Source organism: Mus caroli, unplaced genomic scaffold (genome assembly GCF_978045245.1).
Source record: "Mus caroli unplaced genomic scaffold, Mus_caroli_1 scaffold_15, whole genome shotgun sequence".
NCBI classification, from domain to species: Eukaryota; Metazoa; Chordata; class Mammalia; order Rodentia; family Muridae; genus Mus; species Mus caroli.
Window position 1 is genome coordinate 61,453,745 of NW_028227270.1, and position 19,571 is coordinate 61,473,315.

At 44.3% G+C, this 19,571-nt stretch overlaps 1 protein-coding gene across 3 annotated transcripts in view; it reads right to left on the reverse strand.

Annotated features, from left to right (window-relative positions):
• Ntrk2 (neurotrophic receptor tyrosine kinase 2) overlaps window positions 1-19,571 on the reverse strand; it is a 334,118-nt gene that overhangs the window by 279,418 nt on the left and 35,129 nt on the right. For all 3 annotated transcript variants that reach the window (XM_021180131.3, XM_029468409.2, XM_021180130.3), the window contains exons 3-6: window positions 15,898-15,972; window positions 15,723-15,794; window positions 11,057-11,125; window positions 6,723-6,877 (exon numbers count right to left, since the gene is read on the reverse strand). In XM_021180131.3, coding sequence (XP_021035790.1) covers window positions 6,723-6,877; window positions 11,057-11,125; window positions 15,723-15,794; window positions 15,898-15,972 — 371 coding nt within the window. The remainder of the gene's footprint in view (window positions 1-6,722; window positions 6,878-11,056; window positions 11,126-15,722; window positions 15,795-15,897; window positions 15,973-19,571) is intronic.

Here is a 19,571-nt window from a genome sequence, read left to right on the forward strand (position 1 = left end):
AGGTGGAACAACATTCTGAACTAACCAGTACCCCAGAGCTCTTAACTCTAGCTGCATATGTATCATCACTGGAAAGAGAGGCCCATAGGACTTGCAAACTTTATATGCCCCAGTACAGGGGAATGCCAGGGCCAAAATGTGGGAGTGGGTGGGTCGGGGAGTGTGGGGGGAGTGTATTGGGGACTTTTTGGATAGCATTGGAAATGTAAATGAGGAAAATACCTAATAAAAATTTAATTCAAAAAAAAAAAAAAAGAAAGAAAAAGAAAAGGACCAAAGGTAAAATGGCTCTAAGACACCAGCTTGAGCAGCTCAGAGGGGGACCTTCCTTGATCCTGCCCGACCCTGACAGAAGATGAATCTACACAGCCCATCAGTGCTACCCTCTTCTAACAACATGTATAACAGCCATTTCAGTCCTTCAGAAACCTAGTCACTGCACCCCTTATCCAGTTAATGTGGAAACTGCACGAGTCTGTGTGTTGCCTTTCAATGACCATTCTCCTGAAGCTTAAGGTGGTCATGTAGAGAAACAGACCACAGTTTGTGTCACAGCCTGGATAACTGTATGCTCATTCGCTGCAGGTTGGGACCATCACCATTATACTGTTGGACATTTTGATTAGAATGATGTTAAACTTCTACCCTGCTTCCTGGCTTAACTAGAAGAAACAAGACCCTCTTCAAAATGACGAGGACCGACATGTCAGTGGGACCTTTGGGTAGCACTAAGATTGAGCCTAGTACCCTGAATACATGGTTGAAGATGTTAGCTGCTCTACTAGGCCCCCTCCCCCTGCCAGTCCATCAGAGAAAAGTAAAATATCAGCCCTTTCATAACAGGGTCCCTCTTGAACATCTCAAACATTTCATTAGCTGGCTCAAAACTTCTGAGATGGCTCAGTTGGTTAAGGTACTTGCTTGATGACCTCAGTTCAATCTCTAGAGCCCTCCTGGCAGAAAATCACTCCCAAAAATTGACCTCCAGCATCCAATGCCATGCCATGCAATGGGACACACTTGTGTGACTTGCAGACCCAGAGAGGAGACCTGAGCTGACTGGGTAAGGTCTACAGACAGGAGCAGCAGGAACAGTGATAGGAGCTGGGTCTGACCTAGGATTAGGTCCATGGGCAAGCAGGAAATTCTATAACACAGAACTGGAAGCTGGGGACACAGGAAGAAAGCCTGATGTGTCCACAAGCAAAGCCCACAGAAATAGCAAGTCCCAGAACTCCCACAAGAAGCTAGAGATCTAAGAGGGAGGTCGAGGTACCTGACACTCAAGGGAGACTAAAGATAGAGTTGCAAGCCCTAAATACAAATCCTAAAGAGATAACATGACCTCAACTCTACCATGTCTTAGTCCTCTCCTGAACATGGTAAACACATCCACCAAAAAAGAACGATGATGAAACTAATTCTTGATGTTCAAGCCCCACTATAGAAACATACACACACACACACACACACACACACACACACAAATAAATCTATTGAAAGAAATTCCAACCCTAGTACAGGAGGCATTGAGAAGAGGTAAGATCACAAATTTATAGTTAAAACAGTAAACATGTAGAACAAAGAAAATATATTGAAAACTGCAAGATAGAAATACCCAGTTACATATAAAGGAACAGTTGATACTCAGCAGAAACCTTAAAAGGTAGGCAGGGGTAGTGTGATATAGCTCAAGCTCTGAAAGCCAATAATTGCTAACCCAGATTACCATACTCAACAAAACCATATGTTATAATTGAAGGAGAAAGAGAAACTTTCCATGATAAAAACAAACTAAAGGAAATCTTGACCTCTTAGCCATTCCTGGAGAAGATATCATAAAGGTAAAAGACCCCTCTGGGCTGAAAAGAAAGATAAATACTTCCAACAAACTACAGGAAAGAACAAACCACATGAACAGCAGTTACACAGAGGAGGAATACAAAACCCCAAAACACTGCAAAACAAAAAAGGGGAAAAGATTTAATGCGTACCTTTCAATGACTATAAATATCAATTGTGTCCGCTACTCCAGTCAGAAGACACAGTCAATCCGACTTAACTGAGAGTGGTCCATCTCTTGCCTCCAAGAAGTGCATGTCTTCGTCAAAGAAAGGGTTAACTCAGGGTGACCTTCTGGGAGAGGAATTCCAAGCAAATGGGACTAAAAAGCGAGCCAGGGCTACTGTTCTACTGCATGACAAAATGGGCTCAAATTAAAATCAGCCATAAGATTCAAAGAAGGTCACTTCATTCTGATTAGGAGAGCAATGAATCCATGAAGGGCATGTTGCAACTTGAAACAGGTACCACACTGAGCACAGTGCACCCAAGTTCATAAAATAAGCGCTACTAAATGGAAAGACAGATAAGTCCCTACACAGTAAGATTAGAGGACTCCATTACCCTGCCCTCAATAAATAGCAGACCATCCTTTAGCAGATACTTTTTAGGGCGACAGATGTTCCATGATATCAAAACCAGGTGAAGACATAACAATAACAAAAGAGAAATTATAGACAATTTCCCCTGATGATCATTGCTACAAAAATGATCAATAAAATTCTTGCACACCAAATACATGTACACATCAAAAAGGCCACCCACCATGATCGAGTCGGCTTCACTGCAGTGGCTCAACGTGTGCAATCCAGCAAAATATAAGACACCACAGAAGTCAAGGACAGAGATCTCATGATCGTCTTCATAGACACAGAAATGGCTTTTGACAAATTTTGGCATGGCTTTATAGCCAAAGCCCTGAAGAAGCTAAGAATAGGAAACCCCCAGCACACTAGAGACTACATGCACAAACCTATACCAACAGTATACCCAATAGGGGAAGCCCAAAGTATTTTCACTAACCTGGTAGGAGTGCTCACTTTCATAGGGAGCTTAAAGTATTAGCTGAAGCAGTAAGATAGAAAGGAAAGAAAATAGATAGAAACAAGAAAGCAAGAAACTGAACTGTCCCTAAGACTTTATCAGAGACCTCTTAGGGCTTTCAGCAAAGTGTCTGGATGAAAAAATGTTCAACTTCACTAGAGTCATGAGCAAATTAAAAACATGCCTACTACTTGGCCCTAGCCAAAACCACAGACATTAAGACATTGTTCATAGACATTAAGGAAATGAATAGTAACAAACACTGGTGAGGTTGGGAATGAAAGGCACCCTCGTGCACCGCTAGTGAAAATGTCAAGTGGTCCAACCACTGTGGAAATCGCTATGGAGGCTCTTCAGAAAACCAAACATTAGAACCACCTAGTGATCAAGCTCAACCACTCCCGGGTATCTACACAAGGACTCCAAGTCCATACATCACAAAGACACTGGCATGTCCATGTTCACTGCCGCTATGTTCACAACAGCTGAGCTGTAGAATCACCCTAGGTGCCCACCAACAAGGAATGAACAAGGAAAGCCTTCCAGTCAAGCCTGAAGGTGCCTCACCTGCAGAGACACTGGGTCAACTGACCAATAATCCTGTGTGGTAAACCAAGCGGGTCCAAAACACAAACATCTGTGTTTTCTCTCATTTTCTGGTCCTGGATTTTGCATAGATACATAAAATCCCGGACATGACATAAATATAGAAGAGAAATTGTTTATGGAAGCAAAGAGTAGTAACAGGGGAGGGAGATGAGAACGCGCTCATGGCGCACACCTCACACAATCAAGCAAAATGTCCTCAGAGAGCCTGCTGGTAGCATGTGCACCAGTAAATACCTTACAGCGTATTTTTAAACTTTTAAAAACCCCACTGATCATTGCTGTCATTTCCCCAGCCCTTTTCCTGTGGGCTACACGTGCATGCATCTCAGCGTTACGTCTGCCAGCCTCCGAGGCTCTGACTTAGAAAACATACTTATTGTCTCTTCACTGCCAGTTACACAGGAACACACACCGGTGGTGGTATGGAAAGAAATAATGCTAGTTTCTTAAGGAAAACCCCATAGATTCATGCCTTTCCAGTGCATTGCTGAACCCCCTATTAATTCACCTTTATATATTTTTTTTCAAATTACATCATTTATCTCCAAACACTCTCTGTTGTGACAGATCTAGGAAATCCTGCCATTTGTGCCTTCTGATAATTGTGAGCTTTTTCTTTCTAACAAGTGGCAATACGTGAAATCCAATATAATCGTTAGCCAACTGTTCGTAAGCATTTTCCTCTGAGCAGAAAAAAATAAAGACAAAATTTGAGATGATAAAATGCTGAGAAATGCGTAAACAAATACAGAGAAATATAAGTATTTTTTCCTTGTCTTTTGGTGTTTTGCAGGAAATGTATGTTGAAATGTAAGTAATAAATGTTTGGATTTTTTTTACAAAAATCCAGAAGTATACTTTATAACTTTCAGAACTTAAAAAAAAGCAGACCCTACAGATGAAAATAAATGAAAGAAAAGGCAAATGCTATGGAATATCAAGGGAGGCATAGAAAAAGGCACATTTGCCAAAGCACAGAACAGTCCAATACACTCTGAAGAATACTTAGTAGTCGGGGAAATGCACAGTAAAAGGGCAAGGCAGCACTCTTAAGAGAGAAGAGATAAGAATTCCACTCATATTGGAGTGGTAAGTTACGGGTACAGCCGACTTTAAGGCGCACATTTTATAAGACAGAAGCTCAGCTCTGTGAGGTCTTCTAAAACACTGACAGGAGCATGGGGAAAGACTCTGGGAACACTGAGATGATAATAAGTTAGGAGCACGGGCTGCTCTTCATAGGATTGGGTTCAGTTCCCAGCCAATACCCTCATGGTGGCTCACAAGCTGTGATTCCAGTTCCAGGGCATCGAACGCCCTCTTCTGGCTCCTGTTGGTACTGCATGCATGAGGTACAGATACAAACACCCAGGTATACACCTATACAAATAATTTTTTTTTAATTTAAAGTAAATAAAAATAAAATCTTTCTCTAAAGTGGGAAATAAGCCAAACTACTATCAACATGGAACATTTAGTGTAATTAAGATTCATTTGGCCACAAACGTTACACACTAGTTAGAGAGAATATAATGAGTGTTGACCTAACATGGTTATAAATACAAAGATGGGGCTTTTCTAGAGTTCAGGGAAATACTTTCTATGACGAAATGTAGATATTACCTATGCAATGGCAATGAAAAATACCTCGAAAAACACAAACAAGTAAGGAAAGCACAGAGTAACCCCTGAAATAGACCCCCAGCATGCCAAGTCACCTGATACGAAAATACTACCCTCAAACACATCGTTCATTAAGAAATGTGTAGAAAAACAAAAGAAATAGAAGATGTTGAAGATAGACAGACTGAGAAAATTAAATAGCTGTTTACTTCAGATATTTTGTTTCTTCTGTCCACATCTCAGTGGTCAGCCACATCAAGGATGGGGTCCCTCTGAACCCACGTCAAGACCACACGGCTATTTAAGAGTTGGTGTCAGAAAAGGACAAAGCAGCCACCCCATGCAGAGGCAGCTTATGGGACAAGGACCTGTGTTGGATGCTCTCTGTTCCATGTGTCCTGGACAAGAGGCCAAAACAGCTGTGGGGATTTGGGTGCAAGCTGGATGACCAGGTGACCAACAGGGCCTCTCTTGCCCCTCTAGGAAGCTTCTCTCAGTGGTATAGAACAGCCATGTGTTACACACATAGTAGGGGTTGTTTGGTGTGGTAGTATTGTTGGTCTGTCTATCTGTTTGTCTGTTTGTTGGCTGGCAAGGAAGGCTGAGGGAAGCAGTAAGGAAATAAAGTGAAGTCCCCCACAATGAGAGCACAAGACTCTATCTATCCCCCTTAAGAGTAAGCAGCAATGGCGCCATTCTTAAATAAAAGTGGGTCTTCAAACAGGGGCTCCAGAAGGGAAATGGTTACACACATTCCTGGAGATACAAACAAGGCACTACATGGCATGTTCCTGCTTTGTCACCCGCCACCAGGCAAGAGCAAACAGAATTGTTTGTGAGCTTGTCAACTGTTTGGCTAACCGATTAAAATTTTGCTAAAGGAATAACGCCCACGCGTGTCATCGTAGAGATAAATCGCAGGGTCGGAAAAATCCTAGCTGCAACCCTGCTCTTCCTTCTCGAGGGACATGAGCTCTCGCTGAGAGCTGGGCCTTGTCCAAAGGGGGTCTTTTAAAATTCTCCAGATGGAAGTATTGGGAAGAACAGGAAGGGGACAGCAGAGGCTGAACCCAGGCATGGGGACAAGCAGGCAGGAGTGCAGCCAGCCATGACAGGACAGACTGAAGCATGCCGCAGCAAGGCGAGCCTAAGGATGTGCAGGTTTAGAGTATATTTACCTCAGCTGCTAGGGCTCCTTCAGTGCCCTGTGATTGGTTCTCCCTCTGCATGGCTTACATGCCAATCAAGTGTGTATGTGTAACTTGGGAAGGGCTGTACGCTTCATGGATATTTTTGGAGAAGCGGATTGTTGAACAAATGCATGGATGGTGGATGGACAGGCAGACAAATCAACAACAGAATTAACAATATACTTTTCCTTCATGTTTTCAGCCATTCAGAAGCAATGTTCTACTTGAAAAGAAAAGTCACTAAAGGTGCTCTCAGCTGGCCTCTCCACACTGCACAAAAACATCTGATTTGCCAGAGACACCCACAACACACTGTGAAGTCTGGGTAGTGATGTCCTTCCCAGACCCGCTACCATACCAAGGCAACAAGAAGAGTTAATAGCAACTGGAAGTCATTGATGAAAAATAAATTACCACAATTGGGTATCTGCAGGTTCGCCAGGGGCGTGTTCTTGCTGCTCTCATTGAGGCAGTACAAATCCTGAGTGTCGGGGCTGGATTTAGTCTCCTGGAGAGTCTTGAGCCACATGATGTCGCAGGAGCACGTGAATGGATTACCTGTCAGGATCCTACGGGGACAGAAATACAACCCAGTCAGGCTCCCACTTACCTTTCAGTTTCACGAACGATTACAAGCTGAAGATGCGCTAGCCGCCAACCTTTGGGAGTCACGCCCACTTTGATGGCACGACAGTGCTTACTGTTCACCCCATTATTTAATAACTCCTGCTCTGCTGTTATGTGCAAACAAAACGGTAGCAGCTAAAGATAGCAAGGAGAGGCAAAACCTTGCGGAACATTTAGGAAAACAGATCTGAACAAACACAGCCAGGACAGAGAGCATCTCCTGGTGGGGGCGAGGTGCCGGTTCTTGTACTTAAGTGGAGATGCCAACGGTGACTTGTGTGTGTGTGTGTGTGTGTGTGTGTGTGTGTACATACACACATATATGTGCCTGTGTATATATACAGGATATATATATATATATGTATATGTATATATATATATGTATGTATATATATATGAATGTTGTCAAACCCACAATAGATAGCAAACAAATTCTATAATATTGAAAACATTTTAAATCATTCATCTAGCTTGGATTTTTCAAAAGGTCACAGCATCATTCTTTGGCGTTAACATCCTATTTCTGACCCGGCTAGAGACTTAAAGAGTTCTTGCTTCAGTGGGGGAGCAGAATCACTTTTGTCTCCATTGAAGAGGAAATCGGAGTCAGGGATCTGAGGCTTTGGGGTACCAGTCAGGAGGCCATCTAAGCTTGCTATTCTGCATTGTGCCCCTCCCCCCAGAGGCCTTTTTATCCAAGCAATAAAAGCTGAGGGCAGAAGCTGGAAGGGAGAGAGGCAGAGGACATATATGCGCATCCTCAACCCAGTGAGGGTTTTGCAGAATGACACACTTGGGCTCCCAGGCTGAGCAGTCTACACAGGACAGATGTAGACAGACACACCGCCAGGCAGCCCTCAGCAGTGCTATCTGGAATCCTGGTACTACAGTGGGTGTAGGAGGAAGTGTGTGAGGAGGAAAACAAAAACCACAGGGGGGAGAAAAATCTTTAATGCTTATTTATAATGCTCAGTGGCCTATTTAAGATGAATCCCATTTATGATAATGAACCCTTAAATGAGACCATTTTCAATCGTTACATAGGCTGCCTAGCACTAACCACAATACTTAAGATTTCCTGAGGACAGGACCTGGCTTTGCAACATCATTTACTCCTGTGGTTTTCTGATTGCGTTCTAAGAATCTCGGAGATCCCTGGAGACTTTTCTGCGAGTTTTGTTGGGGGGAGGGGGGAGAGTGTGGTCGTGGTAGACTGGTTTAATTTGTATCTGCTCACCCATCTCCAAGTACCCCACCAATATCAAGATAGGATTTGATGCTCTGAGACATGGACTGTGAGACAGAAAAGAGGCCCACCCTTGGCTCAAGCTCAAGTTGCCCTAGACATTTCCTAGAGTTCTGAGTACACAAATAACTGGAGTCTTTCTAAAAGGACGCTATAATCAAATAAGCTAAGTGGAGGACAAATGGAAGAGCTGCTTCAATGATAAAGTCCAGGGTGTTCCCATGGCCACACAGCCCTGGCAGAGAGCTGGTCCCCCTGACTCACTTAAGCACCCACTTCTCCCACTAAAGGACAGAATCCTAGACAAACCTTTCTCCTTCGTTCTAACAGGTAACTCGCACATGGTCAACGCCTACTGAGTGTGTCATTGAACAATGCCGCTAGTGGAATTTCAAAACGTGAACTGGAAAGCACCGAATGTTTTAATCCAGCCAGCAAAGTTGATGCAGTGGCACCCAACACCTTCACACGGAGGAGCACCGTGCTCTGCGTCACATGGCTGCCTCTGAGGTATCGCCGCCTCTTCCTGGGTTAGAAGTGCCAAAAGCACAAAAGAGGCATGTCCTCACGCTCATGTGCAAGCTAATTAAACTGGCCTCACAGACACAAGGTACAGGTGAGTGGTTGCTGGAAGCTGGGAAGGGTGAAGGAGACAGCCTGGCGACTGGGTACAAAGCCAGTCAGACAAAGACAGCATTCAGCAGTGTAGTAAGCTCTCTGTGCTGACTACTGTGTAATTTATATTTCATAATAGGTAGAAGGAAATATTTTGAGTGTTCAATATATGAGAATCTATATACAATATATATATAATATTATACACACATATACATATATATACATATACATATACAATATATATATATATACATATATAAAACATTGTACCCAAGGAAATATATAACTAGTGTAAATGTAATGTAACTTAAGGGAGTAACACTAGACCTTCATCTCCCTGAAGTTAGTTTATTCCAAATAATTGCCAGTCATCAAGACTTTCACCATGCGACCCGTTCCTGCTTGTACACTTGTGACCTCTCCACTAGTGGTGTCTGTATGATGTGGACACAGTGAAAGACCCTCTTTATAGGAAGATTCTATGTATGTCTTGTCCTGAGTGTCTAACCCAGTGGGTCCTCCTTCTTCTGGTGTTAATTTGGGGATCATGCCATCAGCCCCCCCCCACTCTTATCCAATCTGCTAGACCAAAGTCCCCCCCAACACACACACGTACACTATTCTCAGAAACTAGACCTGCCTGCTATCTCTGATGGATGCAATTATTTCTAGGAAGATGGTTCCCTATTGGTTGACATAAACTGTCCTCATCTTCTTCAAGCCCTGTGTGAATTGTTCCCAGGATGTCTCTGTGGAGGTTGGCAAGGAGCTGCCAACCTGGGACAGCCAGCACTCAAACATGCACATGCCTGCCTGCTGTAGCTGGCGCATGCTCACAGGCAGCCTTCTCAGCGCATGCTCACAGACAGCCTTGGAGGCTGGGTTTCCATTGTGGTTCCTCCTCTAGGGGATTTCATGCTAGGATTCAGAGCTCGAGCCGATTCTTACCCCATCACCGCCTGGAGCAACAGCAAGGGGAGGACAAGAACCACCCAAGATGGGAGCCAGAACCAAGGCTCAGTTCCATCTCTCTGGTGTCTCGGGGCAAACAGGGCAGTGACCCGGGAACCCTCTTTCTTTCTCTAGCCTGAGCTGGGAAGCTTCATTAAGAATCCTCTGTCTTCAGCTTTTGATGCGTGATGACTCCTGCCCACCCCATGACTTTCCCGGAGATTTTTTTTTAAGTGCCACGTTTAAGTCGATGCTTCTTCCGGATATCCAGAGCCCTGTCCTTCAAGGCTCTCACAAGTCCCTCACACCTTGTAGTCCCCTCAAGCACCTGACCACAGCAATGGCAGCCTTTCCTATTTGCCTAGCAGTGATTACACTAAGAACTGAGCACCTCGAAGATGCTGGCTGTTAGCCATCAACACGGCGCTCTACTGGGGCATAAGGATAAATATCAAGCTGAGGGCTGAACCCCAAAAAACGGCTCCTAGAGATGGTGGGTCTGGGAATAACCTCTCTGCCAGGGTTGGCTCTACCCAAGCCTATACTGGGCTGACGGACAAAGCTGGAAGGGTGTTTTATCCACTGTAATTTCCTCTTTGACAAATGTGCTTTATTTCAGGGCTTGCATAAAACAAGAGCCAGATGAGAAGAAATATAAAGCTACGCTAGCACAAAACTCCCTGCTGGGTTTTTTTCCTCTTTTCCATCTATTAGAAAATAAATTATTTATGTGAAAATAACATTCAGCTGATCATAATGACATATAAAGGAGACAGGGATTGTAGTCACCCAATTGGGGCAAAGCTAGAGAAACCATTTTTCAATAATTTTGATGCAACATACACTTGCAATGGTACTCATTCCAAAAGAAGAAAGAAAGAAAGGAAGAAAGAAAGAAAGAAAGGAAGGAAGGAAGGAAGGAAGGAAGGAAGGAAGGAAGGAAGGAAGGAAAGAAAGAAAGAAAGAAAGAAAGAAAGAAAGAAAGAAAGAAAGAAAGAAAGAAAGAAAGAAAGAAAGAAAGAAAGAAAGAAAGAAAGAAAACAGCCGGGCGTGGTGGCGCACGCCTTTAATCCCAGCACTTGGGAGGCAGAGGCAGGCGGATTTCTGAGTTCGAGGCCAGCCTGGTCTACAAAGTGAGTTCCAGGACAGCCAGGGCTACACAGAGAAACCCTGTCTCAAAAACAAAACAAAACAAAAAAAAAAAAAAAACAAAACAACAAAAAAAAAAAAACAAGAAAGAAAGAAAACATAATTATCCGTCCTTTTGAAAATTTCCTCCCAAATGCCAGACAAAATCGTTACTTACAGGTCAGACAAGTCAAGGTGGCGGAAATGTCTCCTGGACAAACTCGTCAGCTTGTTTCGTGTGAAATTTCTGAAAGAAATCAGGTATGTTAAGTGTAACTTTAAAGGTTATGATTTAAGAATGATAGTGGTTTTGTTTTTCAAAGTGTAATTTTCCTGGACTGGGGTACCCATCTTATTTGGAGCCAAATTGTGTCTTTTAAATGAGAAAATAACGTCCGGGGGCCCTGCCTCGCTTACAGTGCCTATGCACTATGAGAGAAGAGGGTGTGTTTCTCAGAGTCTCTCTTTAATATCTTTGTTTCACCCAAACGTTTATGTCTCGTGTATAGATTGAAAGTCCAGTTCTCTGCCCAGTTGGGCTCCTGATGCTTTGAGCATTTAATTGGGGGAATATGTAATAAAATAGCACATTATAAGCCCATGAGAGGAGGAAAAAAAAGAGATCCTAAAAATAAGAGGCATCCTGAACATTTTTAAGGTGTGTGACAAACAAAACCTGGGCTAGAGAGACTTTCAACTGTCTTTCCCAGAAGGAATACACCTGCTGATGGAAGCCGCCTGCCTGGTGGGACCGTTTGCATGTGACCTCAATGAAGGAGTAGCTCCAAGAAGAGACCAGGGCAGAACACTGGGGAGCAGGGCATGTGTCAGGCTTTATCGTGAGCTCCCCCAAAACACAGCATCTTTATATTTAAACAAAGCAACGGAAAGATGCTCTCTCTATCCATGGGAGGGAGGGAAAAAAACCCTTATGAATTTCCTGGTGTGTTCCAAATGCGTGTTGTTTGAGTGTTTCCAGTGATCCTGGCAGCTGAATTTGTTTACTGTTTAATATTTACTTAAAGTTCCTGAGCCTCTGGATGGATATTTTTGACAAGTAACAAAAGTGTGAAAACACACAGTCATGTCCACAAAAACAGCCAAGACCCCATCCACTGGGCTCCTGGCTTCTCCAGTGGCCCAGTCAGGCAGGTGTCTAAGGCGAAAGTCTGCTAGGGACAGTAACTCTGGCCCTGCCTGGACCTCAGGCCAGAATGCTGCCAGGCCAATGACATCTCAGTCATCTAAATTTAGGAGCTAAATCACAGGCTGACAGGGTTAGCTGGTGAAAGGAGAGAAGGGTACCCAGGATGAAAATATACTCGAACCCATCAGGAAGTCGTGAGACATGCCCACGTAAGCCTTTTCTTTGGGGGCATGAATTAAGAATGGCTTCTGTGGAACAATATCACACCAAAAATCTCTGCCTGTCTTTAAGGCTCAGGTGTGTTCATACTCATCACAAAGCCTTTTAAAAAAGGGAAAAAAATCTGTTCTTCTCCCCCAAAATAAATAAAAGGGGTACAGGGGCAGGGATGGAGGGGTGGGGAGGGGAAGGGAAGGAGGAACGAGGGAAAGGAAAGACTGGGGAAGGGAGGAAGGGGAGGGGAGGGGAGGAAAGAGGAAGAGAGGGGAGAGAAGGGGAAGGGAAGGGAGGGAAGGGGAGAGAAAAGCAGAGACCAGGAGGGAGAGAGAAGGAAAAAGAGGGATGAGGAAACTTCCGCATCATCTCCCCCACACCCCCACCACACACACACACACACACACACACATCAGCTCACACTGCCCTATGGAGCAGCCTCCCACCCCCACCCATCGCTCTATGCTGCCCTGTGGAGCTGCCTCTCCCACCCCACCCCATCCCCCATCAGCTCTATGCTGCCCCGTGGAGCCACCTCTCCCTGACTGCTCCGCTCAGCTCTACCCTCCCTGGAGCAGCTGCTAGTCTGGGTTGCCAGCAGCACACTGCAGCTCGGGGTTACGGGCCAAAGAACAAGATGAGTTTTATGAAGCATACTTAGGAATGGGGCCAAAAGCCAAAAAGGAGGAAGAAGGAAGAAAAAAATCAACAATCCTCTTACTGTTTGATTGTAAAACTTTGCTAAGAGCCTAATTAGCACCTCGGCAGAGCCCCTGGAAAACACAAATGCTGGCTTTTCTCACAGTCCCGGGGTTCTAGGGGTTGGGCAGCAATTAAAGGCACCCAGACTTATAATCAGAGATCAGCACTGGATGGTGACTGTGTCAGGCTAACACTGGCCAGGCAAACTGAGGCAAAGATGAGGCTGCGCTCTCTTGTGAGGTCCCTAAAACCTGAAGTACAACAGTCCCAATTGTCCCTCATTCCTCTCTCTTTTTTATTGAATATTTTCTTTATTTACATTTCAAATGTTATCCCCTTTCCTGGTCCCCCTCCCTCCCAAAACTCCCTATCCCCCTCCCTCTGCTTTTATGATGATGTGTCCCCATCCACCTACCCACCCACTCCCATCCTGGCATTCCCCTACACTGGGGCATCAAGCCTTCACAGGACCAAGGGCCTCTCCTCCCATTGATGCCTGACAAGGCCATCCTCTGCTACATGTGTGGCTGGAGCCATGAGTCCCTCCATGTGTACTCTTTGGTTGGTGGGAGCTCTGAGGGGTCTGGTTGGTTGATATTGTTGTTCTTTCTATGGGGTTTTGACCCCCTTCAGCTCCTTCAGTCCTTTCTCTAATTCATCCATTCCTTTCTATAGAGGCAGGGGAGCTCAGAGGGACCTTCAGGCCACCCTCAGGTTACAGAGCGACAGCTTCATTAGACATGTGCACCTCACTGTGCTGATAACCCAGGTCAGTACAATTGGAGTTCAGAAAATCCAGGCAAAGCAAGGTGATCCCCAGGGTCCCCAGTCCTAAGCAGAGGCTAGGACAGAAGGCAGATGCTAGAGCCAACTCCTCCTGCATCCCTACAGTCCTCCAAGGCTAGGTACCGTCCTGCGGCTAGGGAGAGCCTATCTCCTCATGTGGGTGTGTGAAGCTTGATGGTATCTCACCTCTCTTCATGGCTGTCTGAACGCTTGTCTAATTTCATTGGGCATGACAATAGCTACACACATCCATAGAGCATTTGATGTTTGATCAATTATTGGATCCTGATGGTGGTCTGGTAAGGAAGCTGTGTAGAATACCTATCCTCCTTGAGTGAGGCAGGTACACGATTTAATGTAAGCCAGACATGGAAGCTAGAACACCATTAAAATTACTCTATCACCACAGGCATGCACACACACACACACAAAGGGCTATCAATAAAACGACAATTCGCCGAGGCCCACTATTCATATTATAACAGGAGCATCAATCCCCCAAGGAATCAGACAACACACAACGCAACTGCTGGGTGATTTGGGTCTAGGGTAATCTGTAATAAAAATTCAAAAACGTAACTATGGAGGTCATTAATTACTTCTAAGAGATTGCCGTGGGATATTTTCCCATTCTTCTTCTGCTGTCATGGCTGTGCCACCAAGGGCTACACACACATCACGTCTGCCCCAGTGAACTGGCCAGACAGGCTGTCAAGAAGGGTTTCAGGAAAACATGTTTTAAAATGTGCCCTGAGTTTTATCCTGGTTTTTTCAGGATGTTTTTTACATCTTAGAAAGTGGCTTCATCATTCCTGTCACAGATGAAATATGAAGTCATGATAATGACTTTATGAAATTAAGGTCTTCAGGAATATCAACACATCTCCACCGAGCACCCAGGCAGGCTGCTCTGAGACAGTGAGCGCTTTAATAACCGGCATGGAAGTCAGGCCAAGAACTGTCATCCCCGGGGAAGGGAGGAAGGACAGATGTTACAAGAAGATAGCAGTGGCAGAAATTTTATCTCCTTTGCTCCTGTCTTAAGAACATGGTGAGTTAGTCACCTGGTTCAAGTCCCCCAGCTCCCTCAGAGTGGTTTCAGCCTATGTCCTGGAAATACAGACATCAGTCTACCCAAGAGAAATGTCTAGGTGTGACCCCCACAGGTAGACTGTAAAATGCTGAAGTTATCTTTGCAAAAAGAATTTGGTCAACAAGAATCAGGTAACAGCCCTCCTGGAGAGGATTCCCATTGGAAACTCACAGTGTGAGGGAATGTGAGCATGGGGCGAGGCTGTGGACATTTTTGTCTTTTGGGATGTCTCAGGGAGGCCATCATTTATTGACTTAACTCTTACTATTGAGGGGACTTGCCAGAGAACCACATGACAACTCAGATTTGTTGCATTTGCGATTGACTTCAGTCAACAAAATACCAAGCGGGACTGGGAAGAAAAGCAATTCCTATTATTAAGCGTCACCTGGAGCTTTGGCATAGACCGTGATTGATATTTCTTTTTCTATTTTTATCAACCCACAAATGTGCTGTTGAGAAAATGAATGTTCAAATGGTCCTATTATACCGGGAAAAGCAATAGTAATTTTTATTTTCTTAAACCGTCCAAGGCCACGTCAGTGCCTTGATTAGTTAGCTTGATGTCTTCCAGGGAGTGTGTCTTGATTCCAAGGGAAAGAATCGAGGACTCTGTACAAGGACATCATTTTCACATCAGAGTCCTTGCCGTTGGCCCAGTGCTCGGTCCAAGATGGAAACGAACCAGAAGTTCATGAAAGGAAATAAACAGGCTGTTCTAAGTACCCCTCTGAAGCCATTCAGAAATCAAACAGAATCAAAGCTAATGTTCCTAAGCTATTATCACAGCTATGCTAACTTTTAAGAAGGAGGTTTAGAGTTGACAAAGAAAGAAAACAAAGAAGAGCGAGGAAAATACTGAACAAATCGGGTCCTGGGAAGCAAAGAGATGGCTCTACTCACATGTGCCGCAGGTGGCTGTTTTTCAGAAACGCTTTGTAAGCCACAAACTTTAAGCCGGAATCCACAATTGTACTGCAAAAAAATACATAATGGCATTCATGTTAGGAGTAACCAGCAAATTACCACAGCAAAACACAAGTCTCTGAGGTAATGTGTTCACACGGTGAGTACTCACAGGTTTCTCAGCCCCACGTAAGCTTCAACGTCATCTTCATTGATGATTTCTAACCTTTTCTGGTTTGCAATGAGACTGTAACAAAGCAGAAAGGGAATTATGGGTGACTGGGAATGTCAGAGACTCCGTGGAATGATGGGTAACTGAGAATGTGGGCGATAACGTGGAATTATGGGTAACCGAGTATGTCCGCAGTAATGTGGAATTATGGGTAGCATGCACACAACCCGACCAAGGTGTCTAAGGAGCCCCTTCCACACTCACTAGCTGTGTTATTCCCCTGTTACCATTGGTTCTCTGAGAACTTAGTACACGTTAGTTCCATCATACATGCCCCCACGTCCCAGCTTCCCCTAGATTCGTTCACACCCCTTTCTTTACAGTGAAGGCAGCAACCAGATTCCACCATCCATGGACTGCTCACCAAGTGGCTCAGTGTTTTTCACTTTTCTGTCTAAAAAAAAAAAATCAGTTGTAAAGGTGCAAATGTCCTGAGAGTACCTCTATGACCACTCACACGCGTGGCACACTTCTGGTGACAGCCTAGAAGTGTGAGAGCAGTCATGTGTTTCTGCCATTCCAGGAAACACCTTCCTCTCCTTTTATCTTGTAAAACTCAAAGAGCATTTTGCCTCCCTCCCCCTGGTTGTTCCTTTCTTGTCCAGCATTCTCTCCTTCTGCCTTTGTCAGCCACAATTCCAATCAAAGGAATTTGATGAGCCACATTCCACAAGTCCCAGGTGGCCCTAGTGAAGTGTCTTGCAGGAAACCATCTCTGCTCTCTAAGCCTCCAAAGCTTCTAAATGTAGGAGTTAACTAGGGACTCCAGCTCATGACAAAGAATGGCCTTTATGCTTGGTTGAGAGATGTGCATGTGTCCTCAGCAAGACCAGAGAAACTCTTCCTTAAGATTTAACACTATGAACCCTGGAAGAGGGGGGTTGGGTCTTTTCCATTCTCTGGACTCACAACTAAAGAATGACATAGGCCTAGGGCTTCCAGCAAGAGTCAACAGGAAGGCAAGAGCTAAGGAGGCATAAAAAGGGACAGCATCCTGAAAACAGAAAGATATAGAGGTATAGCTATCTCTGAAGCTAGAGATTACAAACCTAGTTTGATCTGGATTTCTGTCATGTGCACTCATAGTCTCCAATAGTACAAACATATAGACATTAAACTACCATCCTGTAAGGGGAGGGGGGCGCTCTGCTTTGTATGACCGCTGTTTAGGAACCCTATGTTCTTACGTCAGAATCTCTTTGAAAAGATAATTGTTTCTAAAATTCTTAATGTGCACCACAGCTCTTAGGTCGCTTCAGTAATGGATAGACAATAGGTGAATGATGGGTGGTTAATGTGTGATGATGGGTAGATAGACAGGTGTGGGGGGGGGATGATGATGAACTGAGGGATGTATACCAGTAGATGGACATAGGTATGGATATATGTATGTATGTATGTACATATGTATGTAAGTATTATGATAGCTGGAAATGTGTGTATGTATGTATGTATGTTGGGTGGACACTGGTGGGTGGGTGGACGGATGGATGGATGGATGGATGGATGGATGGACGGACGGATGGATGGAGTATGTATGTATTGTGTATGTACATATGCACGTTATAGATGAATGGGTGATGGACTGATGGTCAAGGAAAGGAGAACTGGCAACAGTTGCAGTTACAAAAGTTCTACGGGGGTCATGGTTGGGTGAGTTTTCCTTTTTCTTAAAAAAATAAAAATAAAAACATTAAGATGGGAAGCCCTTTAATTAATACACTAAAGTCAAACGTGTAGCTCTTCTGCAGACAGTGAGTTAAAATGGAAATAAACATCTTGAGTAACGAGGGGTGAGAGTGGACCAGCATTCTGGGTCTCTGCCCAATAAGAAAAAAAAAGTAACAAGATGCATGGTAAGAACATGGGCAAGAGAGCTGAGGAGACAACTCGGAGGGCAAATGGCTTGCACTGCAGACACGGGAAACCGTGTGTAAGTGGTAGGAATGCACCTGTAACCCGAATTCTAGGGGTATGGAGAGAAGCAAATTCCATGACCCTTTGGCCAGCCAGTCTGGCTAAATGGCAAGCTCCAGGTTCAGAGAGAGATGACATCTGAAAAATAAGATAGAAAGCAGCAGAAGAAGACCCAAAGTGGATCCTCCAGCTTCCACACAGCAGAGAGAGATACAGCTACCCTCACACTTATGTACAGATAGACCATATACAGATGCACACATTCAATTACACACACAACACACACACACACACACAGAGAGACAGAGACAGAGACACAGAGAGAGACAGAAGAACAAGGAAAAATAGAATTAGGGCACATTAAAATTAAATGGCCAAGCATATAAACTACACCAGAAACAAAATGATTTTAGAACAAGCCACACAAACATGACATCAAAAACGCAGCCTCCCAGAAAGCAGGTCAGGATCTTCTTAAGCTCTCAGATTCCTCATCCAGGACCCAGGAAGGAATCGAGTAGAGTTGCCACAAGACAGTCCCTCCCTCCCTCCTCCCAGCAGCCACAGAAGAAGGACATATTTTAAGCCTGGAACCGAATGCTCAATTTTTGACATCAAGTTTTTATGAAATGTTTCAAAATCACCACATTTTCGAGCCATTTTTTCCAAGAATTTCATCACACTAACATTTTCAGTAAGACCACAGTGACCTCATTCTCTTCAGAGAGCTTACACTAAGACCTGGATTCCAGAGTGCTAAGTATTTTTAGCATGTATTTCTGTGTGTGTGCACCACAGCAGCAGGAAAGGAAGAGTCAGTGGGGGGAGGTTACTTTGGATTCATCCACAGAGCATCAGACAAGTCGAGCTGAGCTAGCACAGCACCTGCTGGCCATCCTTCTGAAACCCTGTGGATTTTGAATTTCTTTCTGTTGGGATCACCACTGATGAGAGACAAAGCACTTGGCACACCAGGTGGGCATCTAAGCAACATCCATGGCAAAAAACAAAAAAACAAAAAACAAACAAACAAACAAAAAAACCCATTTATCTTTACTTCAACCTTTCTTTTAGTTGCTTGTGCCATTTTTAAATGTTTATTTCATTTTAACCCGATACTTGGCCTAGCTGTGTTCAGTAACTATGACTGAACAACGAACTAGCAAAGAGAAGCGGGGATGGGGAACCAAGAAGCGGATGCTACTGAGGGGAAGAATTAGAATGAAAGAAGCATTAACTCAGCCAGGCATTGTGGCACACAGCTTTAATCCCAGCACTAGGGAGTCAGAAGCAGGTGGATCACTTTAAATTTAAGGCCAGACAGGTCTATACAGTGAGTTCCAGGACAGCCAGAGCTACACAGTGAGACCCTGTCTCATACAAAACAACAACAACAAAAACCATTGAGTTAGGAGTCATTTTTATGTTGGGGGGGGAGCATTGGTTACAAATAACAAAGCAAGAGGATACGTTGTGCCAATGACAGATGCAGCCTGTTCACAAAGGTGTAAACAGTACTAAGCAGAGTATGACTGAACTTGGATGTAAGACTGGATCAATTTTTCTGAAAACCACTCAAAGACTGTACACAATTATAGAAATGGTCCTAGACAGGAATGCTGGCTCCGTGGTTCTCCTGGTAAGAGACCATGTGGGTATGAGCTTCCCCAACAGTAGATGCTAAGGTCGCCCCTACT